The sequence below is a fragment of the Vidua macroura genome, chromosome 15 (genome assembly GCF_024509145.1).
Source record: "Vidua macroura isolate BioBank_ID:100142 chromosome 15, ASM2450914v1, whole genome shotgun sequence".
NCBI lineage: Eukaryota > Metazoa > Chordata > Aves > Passeriformes > Viduidae > Vidua > Vidua macroura.
The window spans coordinates 7,671,392-7,681,558 of NC_071585.1; the positions used below are offsets into that span (position 1 = coordinate 7,671,392).

Below are 10,167 nucleotides of genomic sequence, written 5' to 3' on the forward strand. Positions count from 1 at the left end.
CTTTTGAATGGGTGGTGCTGTTTACAATAAATGTAGTTCACTGTCATTCTATCTCAGGCATCACTTTGTTACAAAAGCATGTTTTACTTAGAGTTGGGTGAATCTACTTGGTGGAAAAAACAGTCCCAGCTCTCTCTAATCTGACAGGGAATCTTTTGACCTAGGTTGAAGAGTTAGATTCCCTCCCTCCCTCCCTCTCTCCCTCCCTCCCTCTCTCCCTCCCTCCCTCTCTCCCTCCCTCCCTCCCTCCCTCCCTCCCTCCCTCCCTCCCTCCCTCCCTCCCTCCCTCCCTCTCTCCCTCCCTTCCTTCCTTCCTTCCTTCCTTCCTTCCTTCCTTCCTTCCTTCCTTCCTTCCTTCCTTCCTTCCTTCCTTCCTTCCTTCCTTCCTTCCTTCCTTCCTTCCTTCCTTCCTTCCTTCCTTCCTTCCTTCCTTCCTTCCTTCCTTCCTTCCTTCCTTCCTTCCTTCCTTCCTTCCTTCCTTCCTTCCTTCCTTCCTTCCTTCCTTCCTTCCTTCCTTCCTTCCTTCCTTCCTTCCTTCCTTCCTTCCTTCCTTCCTTCCTTCCTTCCTTCCTTCCTTCCTTCCTTCCTTCCTTCCTTCCTTCCTTCCTTCCTTCCTTCCTTCCTTCCTTCCTTCCTTCCTTCCCTCCTTCCCTCCTTCCTTCCCTCCTTCCTTCCCTCCTTCCCTCCTTCCTTCCTTCCCCTCCTTCTTCCCTTTCCTTCTCTCCCTCCCTCTTCCCTCAGGTTGGAAATTCAAAATATCATGAGAAAATGCATTTATTCTTATGGTCAGTTCATTATTCCAGATGAAGGAGGGTCAAATTACTGCTCAAGGAAGAGCTGACCTTTGTGATGTTTATCTGGGTATTGTAACACTTGAAGGTTCACCCATCTCTAATATGTACTGTATTTTGCATTATTCCTTCTGAAAAAGTCTTGGAATATTGAAAAATGCTGTGCTTCAACTCTCATATGAGTGTGATATGTACAGAAGAAGACATTTTTCTCTAGAAGATAGTTTAGAATATTGCTTAATGTTTTTTCTGCCCAGCATCACTAATCTTACTAACTGCTTCTAAGATTATAGACATCTGCAGCATTTTGCTGCATTAAGAAAAAAAGTTGACTGGAGTGATATCATGTTGCTAAAACATGTCTGTGTCTAACTCTGGCAGACTAAAATAGCCTTTCTTGCATGTGTGTTGCACAGAATGTATGCAAATATGTAAAGAGCACTCAAATTTCTAATATCATTGCAGATCAAAAGGATAAAATGCTTAAAGTAGATTCATCCTAAGAAGATTTAAGATGTGAAAAAAAATGTTGGCACTAAAATCTTTTCAAAAATAGTATCCTAGAATGCACAACATTGAGGTGAAAATAACCCAGGCTCTGGGCTAAAGGGTAAACCCATTATATTAGTGGATGTTACATCCAACTTCCCCTGATGTCACTGGAACTAAAACTTCTTTTCTTGAGGTTATATGAAAATACAGAAATGTCATTTCCAAATGACTTTGCACCCCTCATGTAGGAAACTTACCTCTTGTGATTTTAGACATTTTGGGATCAAAGAATGCCAAGTGCCTGTAATTAATTGTTTTATTTGTAGGACCCTGAGAGTCTTATGATTGGTCTGAGATCTAATAACAAAAATGAGTCCACTTTCGTTTTACTCCCAAAATCACAAAATAATTTTCCAAATAAATACACTGATTAGAAAATAATGTTTCAAATCAGTCTTGAGAAGTTTCACAGATCAATTTGAAAACTTTTGCAGATATATGCTTTTGTTAGAATTACAATAGTAGAATACTGCTATTACTTGTCCAATGCAGATGAGAACTGATTTGATGACCTTCCTGGATAGAAGCAGTGTTCCCTCACTATGCTCAAGATCATGCTACAGAGCTCTTAAAGGAATTTTTCTTGAGTTCCAGCTCAACTTCCACATTTTTCTAGTGTTTTTCAAGTAAAGATTGACTTCCCACATTAGGAATTTCATAAATTTCACATGGCTTTCATGAAAAGCTAACAAAAAAGAAAGATTTTGTCTGTTTCACATTAAGTCATGACATTTGATTTATAATTAAAATATAATGAAACTAGAGGGGTGCAAACTCACACAGATTGGGGGGAAAAAGTGACAGAGAGGGAAATCTGTCATCTCAGCAACACTAGGTTTTGTGCATCACTTGAACAGATGTAATCACTCAAATAACAGTGTTTCAGTAGGTCCAAAGTACCTTTGTGAGTGTCTGACTTTGCAGTTCAGAACACTGGGCAGGGAGTGCTACTAAAAAGCAACTGGTTTAAACCCAGTTCTCTCATCTTGCCATGGTAAATATTACATAGGGGGTTTAATAATGGCAAATACAGTCTGCACTGGGAGGTACCACTGCAGGGAGGTACCTGCTGCTGACAGCTAGTTTCTAAATATGACAGGATATACGAATACCCTGTTATATTGTTTAGAAATCCACAAATGTCACAGTTTTTGTCCTTTGAGTAATAACCATAGAATATATTCTATACATGATAAATGAATAACGTGGCTGAGTTTTTCTTGAAGGAGCTCTGGGACAGTTTTTTCTCTAAATTGGCCCAGATTATATCTGCACTACCATCACTAATTCAGTGTAATTAATTAGCTTCTCATTAGCTATTATTGTTTTTAAGAACTTTTAGTTAATTATAATCTGTTATCACACAATTCAAAATACATGCTTAGAGAAAAGGCTGAGAAGAATTAGAACTTTCTAAATAACTTTTGTTTTCTATAAATGGATTCTTTTTTAAATCTCCTTTCACAGTTCAGATCTTCTCTAGATTGCCTAAGAGTGGAACTTAGTTCTTTATCTTTGAAATCCTCTTGATTGTCTAAGGGGTTTCTCTACAATATTGCTTTAAGATTTTTTTTTCACTGAATTGCATTTAAAGAATGCATAGTACCTAAATCTACCCATTGAAACAACTGTTCAATGTACATTTGATGTGATTACATTCTGCTTATCTTTTTTCCTTGCTTGAAATTGCAGATCTCTGCTATTACAGCAGCATGCTATTACAGCATGCACTGTATTGAAGAAATTTATTAGTACTGGAGCATGGAGTTTCCACATAGCTATAGTCAGACTCTGCCATTGCCTTTCCCCAAGTAACCAGCACTCCTGTTTGGAATATGGGGACCTAAAATGTGCATTCTCTTGTGCAGTTCTCTGTACCTCATTCATAGAGGCAGAGAGACCTCGTGAATAATGGAAGTTTATGTCAGAGCCAAAGCTTTCATTTGAAAGAAGAAAAACCAAAACAAAGCAAATCCTTTTCCATTTGATTTCCTTCCAAAACCCCTGAAAATTTCAATATTTTCCCCAGATATCCTACTCAGTGACAGAATCTCACTTTCAGGAGCTGAGTGTGTTCTCTGCTCCCAGGTATTGCTTGTGCTTGCTGAGCATCGGGTCTAGGGAAATACCATTTATTGCATTATACTCTGCTGGTCCTATTTCTCCTTGGGGGCAGGAATAAATGTTAATAAATATAATCACAGCTAAGCTTAGAGTCTTTCAGGCTGACATCCAATCAATTAGTAATGTTAGATACAGCCCTTACCAGCATGGCTTCAGTTTGCAACTGACTGGGCTTCCTTTCCCTCCTGCTGAATCTGCTGTCTTATTTTTTACAGATGGATCCACATGAAAACATACTGTTGAGCACGCTCGAAATTAAAAACGAGATGGCTGCCTCCGAGGCTGTGATGGGGCTTGGGGACCCTAGGAGCACAATGCTGGCCTATGACACTTCGAGCATCCAGTACCGCAAAGCCGGCTTGCCCAGGCACAGCTTCGGCCGCAACGCCCTGGAGCGACACGTGGCACAGAAGAAGAGCCGGCTACGGCGACGCGCGTCCCAGCTGAAAATCACCATCCCTGACTTGACTGATGTCAATGCCATAGATCGATGGTCTCGCATATTCTTCCCTGTTGTTTTTTCCTTCTTCAATATTGTCTATTGGCTTTACTATGTGAACTAAGAAACAAAGCCACGCAGGAAGAAAGAACTGGATTTCTCTTCAAATCAGTTGTACAGCCAAAAGTGGGACTTGGAAAAATTCTATTCAGGACAAAAAGTTATTTTAAAACACCTTAGTTGCTGGCCCACTCTATGGTCTGTTTTTATAACATTTTGGTTGTATCTGCTAAACCATATATATGTTAAGTTGCAGTATGGACATATCCCCTTATCAAAATATAAGTGCATTATGAGTGTAAAGGCAAATTGCATTTTGAAAATCACTTCTGTCTCATTGTCCCTCGCTATTTTTTTTTTTCCAATGGCCATTTGAGTTTAGTGATACAAATTATAGAGCAGCATTTGAGAAACAAGTTTTAATTTCAAAAGCAGTACATGCCATTCTAGGGAAAGTACATATCCAAGGCATGCATATACACTTAAGAGAGTGCACTAAGTTACATGCTTATGAAACACATACACTTTACTTTTTAAATGTGTAAACTTGAAAACAAGTAGTGCCTATCATCTTTCCAAGATGATGATGGTCAGAGGTTTCCCAACCATATTCAGGTATTTCCTTTTATTTATTGAAAGAACTGAACCTTTGACTGATAATATTGGGGTTGGGTGTTTGCACAGAAGCTGAAGCAAGAAGCACTAGTTTGTTTGTATTTTAAAGAGAGAACATATGCTCAGCCACAATGACTGTGTTTGGGATCGATAGAGGAATGTAGGGACAGTATAAAAATGCATCAGCACTGAATGGGTAGATGCTGCTGGGTTATGCTGAGGAAAGGGAATCTTTCCAAAGTGCCAAAATTGATTGCCCAAATAGTAATTCTGTAGATGGCTGAAGGAAGCCAGTGGTGCCCTGCCTTTCTCTAGGGCAGGGAGAGTGAGAGAGCAATTACAAAGTGCAGGGGCAAGGAGACAGGAGGCATATATATAAAAGTGAGGGTGTGTGTGTATATATATATATATGTATATATATATATGTATATACACAGTGCAGATGAATGTTGTCAGTTGTACACACCTTAGTCTGAAATAGTCGTGTGGAGCTGTGTGATTTCTTCGAGGTTTTCATCTTTCCAGCATTATGCTTCCTGCTGTTAGCTAAAGGTTCTGTGCCTCTTTCAGCAATCAAAATCTGAGCATATGTATTTCTGTACAAGAGGTACTGACAGGGTGTTTTCTCAGTCTGGATTAGGCAATACCATTTCACTTTTTGTTTTCCTTAATGCACTGTTCTAAAGGAAAGAAATTTCTAGCAATCACTTTAAGAGTTTAAGTACACTCTTGAATGTTTCCTGCTTTAGGGTGATTTCCATTGAAAAGCTAGAACATTTCAGTTTTTCTTTGGGAACCATCTTGAATTAAAAGGTTGAGGGTTTTTTTTCATTCCATTGAGCTTTATTTTTACAAAATAGCAAAACAGAATAGAAAAAAAAATTAGACAAAAAATTTTGTTACATATTCCACTGTGGAACTCTTCTTGTAATGAAAACAGCAGTTACAAGAACTGTAAAAAAAGTAAAAATTCTTGATGGCTTTTACTAGATCACATCCCCAATATTGTTTGACACAAAGTTTCAAGAAGCAAAAGCCACATCTGTTGAATCCATACTACCTCTCATCTGTGTACAAATTTTTGAAAGAGACTAGACAGTATAAGTGGTTTTTTTCAGGGTACTAAAAAAATTCTTTAGAATATTTTTCATAAAATATATTTTTTAATTTTTTTGTTCCTCAAAAGAGTGATTTTCTTACAAGTTTCTGTAGTTTTATATTTGGTTTCCCCCCACCATTTGACAGTGAATGACACTAATAGGAGGAGAATAGTTCTGGGAACGCATAGGCAAATATTCTGACTTTTTTTTTTTTTTTTTGAGCACTTTATATTCTTATTTCTGGTTTAAATAAGAGAGGATATTTTCGGAGCCTGGGGTGGGATTTGCAATACACTCTACCTGCCAGGAAGTTGTGTACATTCACACACTGCCTCCAGGCTCAGACTCTGCAATATGTAGAGATGGGTTTTCCTCATGTGATTAACTTTCCAAATCAAAATTTTGCTCTTTGTTCACATACTTAATTTGTGACTGCATTTCATGCATAACGCAATAACCTTTGTGGATGCACTTGGGATTTCAGCTGACAGGTATGAGTTATGTTGGATTTTTTTCCCAATTTTAAGAAATGGAGCATATCAAAATTCAGTATTTCTCTTCAAAGTCTGTTCTTTAAAAATTATATTAATTATCCTAAATGAAAGCAGTCTTATGGTATTCTTCTGTACAAGCTTTTCTTTCATTTCAGAAATTGCTGACAGCTCCTTTTATTGTTTCACAGAAGCAGAGTGTGACTGCAGGGAGCTCACAGCCTTTCTGTGGTTGATACACATCAAATATAAAACCTTACAGGGAATATGTTGACTCTCTGCATTGGTAACTGCTTCAGCTATTACAAAAATCACAGAGATCGAATCCTGGAACTGCACATTCACTTCTCTGAAGCTACAGTACAAGCCATAATACTCTCTGATATTGCTATTCAGAGAGTGAAAGAAAATGTTTGGTTTCTGCTCAGGCGTCACTAGGAAAGATAAATTATCTGTGGGGAAGGAGCACTTTTACTATGTTCTTCTGGCTATTAATGTGATGTATAAAATTAGTGAAAGAGAAAGATTCTACCATTTTGTACTAAGGCTTAACACTGTGATATAAAAAGATGGGGGTGAGAAAGGCTGGTGAGGCACTATCAAGGAAAAAGCATAACTCGAGCCCCAGGTAAGCACTTACTCCTGAGATACTTGAGTGAAAGTGGGAAATGATGCCAACAGACATGAGATATGGGGTTTGCTATGTGTGCTACCCTCCAGGTAAACTAGAATAAATTTGCTTTTACTTTAGAATTGACCGAAAATAAGTATTCTAGATCTTTTTAATCATGTTAATTGTTGTTGGTTTCAATAAACAAAATAGCAAAGTTAATAATTTAGATAAAACTTGTAATATAATTATAGTTGCACATTTTATTGTTCTATTAGACATAATAGCCAGCAATTAAGGTGTTTTTCATCTTTGCGAAATTCATGGGGGAATTATGACTATAACATGGCACAGTTTTAATGAAATCTTTGAGATCAATCTGTAAATATATACTGTACATGACTGCTAGTAAGTATGATACACATTTTCAGAACTGAGAATTCATGCAACATAATTCTGTGTTTGCATAAGGAATGTTATGTTTCTATCCTATCGCAGTTCAATGACTGGGAAGAAAGACTCAAGCAATGACATTGTGACCATTTCTTTTCTCATTCCCAGGGGAGGAAAGCAAAAGTCCTAGATAACAGCAGAGTTCTTCAGAGAGTTCTTACATTCTAACAAAAAAAGACATAAAATCTGTAAGGTACAAAAAGCACAATGCATAGAGAAAATAGGTGGTGGTCTTATACCTGGGGAAAATATCCTATTTATTTCAGAAAGACATGCATTCAAATTAAACCTCAATTTATTTTCACTATAAATATTAGACTGTGTTCCAATCCTCTAACACAGTGCTAAACATAAGTGAACAGATGTGAAATATTTTCCAACTGTATGTGCATATGGACGTACCCCCAAATGTCTGTATGGACATATGTGTGTATATATACACGTGCTGAGTATATATATATATATATGCACACACATTCACATGTTGGTGTGTTAAAGGAATAAGCTAATAATAGTTTTGTTTCTATCATCAACCAGTGTATGAATATATTTTTGAGAAAAAAAAGAGTAATGTATTTAGGAAAAAACCAAACAACTAACTCTACAGGGTAACTGGGCATTTCTATATCAGCAGATCAATGCTTATGATTCGTCTGGAGTATTGCACCGTTTGACATGATGATAGTACTGTACCTCCTTGCATCTGGAATTAGACTAGTCCTCACATTGCTTGCCTATTTCTTCTCTCTCTTTTTATAACAGCATTGTCCACTAGTAAGTTTTCAAAACCAACAAATTCCTTAGGGAACCAAGAAAAAAAAAGGCAAAAATAGTAACTATTTCTAGAAAATTATCTAGGGTGGGATGGCCAGGGTACAATACTATATCAGTAGTGATCAAAACATTTTGCTATGTGTACATAGAACATACAATGTGAGCAACCATAACTTAAGCTGAACGTGTGTAAATATTATCAGATTTCTTAAACATTTTTAACTTCTAATTTGTACTTTATGGTAAGGCAAAAAGCTAATTCTACTTATGGTTTAGGTTAATGTGTCCTAAAATTATGTAAATAATTAAATAAGCTGTAAATGAGCAGTCAATAGATACAGTATTTGTTTAGTGACTTTTTTTTACTAAGTACAATAATTGCAGTGCTCTAGCAGAGTAATTTAAACACCCTTTTGCATAAACAGATTTGGACTCCAGATATAAAATAGTACAGGAAGTGCTGTAGTGTAAAATAGCCACCGTGGCAACGTTCCTGCTGGCACAGCTGATTCTTTTGTATGGTTAAGATGTTCAGGCCACACTCAGTACTCAGATTAGCCAAAACAAACAAGGCCTGGTTTTCACTTACAATAAGGCACCTTGATGTTGCTCCAGTGAGTGGAGAGGTGAAGGTGTCCAGGTAAGTGAGAATTCAGCTGTTGGCGATTTCATTACAGAAGCCTGCATATTGCATCTGTCTGATTCTGAAATCTGTCTCTTATGGTATTTAATAGTAGGCTTATATTTTTCTTTAAGAAAAAAAAAGACAGGATGTTTGACTGTCGTTAGATAGCATAGTCCCCCAAAGCCAAAGAATCTTCACTCCAGAAATTGTTTAAAAGGGAAATCTAAAAAGTCACTGCTTAACACCAAAGGTAAAGCTTAGTAAAATGCACTAGGAACTTTGTCTAAATTTTTAAGAAGCAAATGGAATGTTGTTGATCAAAAAGACTGCCCTATTCTACTTTGTAAAAATACTAAGAATTTAAATATCCATTATATAAAATTGAAATAGATAATCTCTACAAGAATATGCAACACTAGCATTTCATAAATATAAAATTATTTTCTTTGTAAGTGCTTTGACAAAAAAATGAAACTTAAATGATGAAAAATCTCACCTCTACTTTCATACTAAGGGTTGTATTTTTTTAATGTTTTTCAGACATGAGGTCATCTATTCCAGTTTGATAGCATTTTGTATGTTTTCACTGTTCCTGTCATTTGGCAGATACTCACCAGGCTGTATGGTTCATGGTCTGTCCTGTTACTTTCAGTTGAAGACAAAAAGAACATTTGAAACATGATTAATTCTGACAAACTGCCTATGATTTGACTTCTATCACATTTTTATTGGCATGGGTGTTTAAATGGTTCTGTTAGTACTGTCTTTGCACAGTTCTGAGTTATCTTTTACTTAGTACTATTTATTTCATAATGTAGTAATCATCAGCCTTACTAATGACCTTGTAGCCTTTCTTATATGCACATAATGCACATTTTCCAATGGCTAGAAAATGCAAAATACTAGTGGATATCATTGCATCAGATCTTCATGTCTTTCTCAAAAGGACTGCTAACCTCTGGGATTTATGAGGTAGTAAAATGATGATTGTAAATGAGTAGCACATAAGAGATATTTTCTTGAATTTAAAATTATTGCAGCCAGTTTCAGCATGTAAATATATAATAATGTTGGCTAGTGTGTAATTCTTGAATTTAAAAATATAAATAAAGAAAACCTAAAATATGTACATGTAGTTGTGTTATGTTGGGCAGGTTCTTTTCTCAAAGCTGCAGATTTCAGTTCTCATCTGAGGTGAATAACTCTGAGTTTGGGCAGAAAGGGATTCAGAAGTTGGGTGTTGAGGCACCTGAAATGTAGGTGTAGGATGGGAAGGAGGATCCATAACATGGTGTTAATTTGCCTGTGCAGCCCTTGGGGGACTTGAGTGTCTGGGGAGTGTAAGCAACATGCAATGAGAAGCCTGGTGCTGGTCAGTAAGGAAAGGCTGAGAGCAGGGGGAATAGCTGAAAAATTTCAGAGGTTCAGTGACACCTCCTCAGAGTCAACTCTTGTGCAGCTGTTACTGATGGTGAGTTGCTGGTGTCCCCCTTACAGAAATTTGGAAGGGTCTGTTTGCAGGGGGATGGTGTT

The 10,167-nt window shown here is 37.1% G+C and overlaps 1 protein-coding gene across 4 annotated transcripts in view; it reads left to right on the forward strand.

Annotated features, from left to right (window-relative positions):
- Positions 1 to 9,763, forward strand: part of GABRB2 (gamma-aminobutyric acid type A receptor subunit beta2) — a 145,318-nt gene extending 135,555 nt beyond the window's left edge. For all 4 annotated transcript variants that reach the window (XM_053991137.1, XM_053991139.1, XM_053991140.1 and 1 more), the window contains one exon: positions 3,683 to 9,763. In XM_053991137.1, coding sequence (XP_053847112.1) covers positions 3,683 to 4,030 — 348 coding nt within the window. In that variant the 3' untranslated portion in view covers positions 4,031 to 9,763. The remainder of the gene's footprint in view (positions 1 to 3,682) is intronic.
- Positions 9,764 to 10,167: the final 404 nt, after the last annotated feature.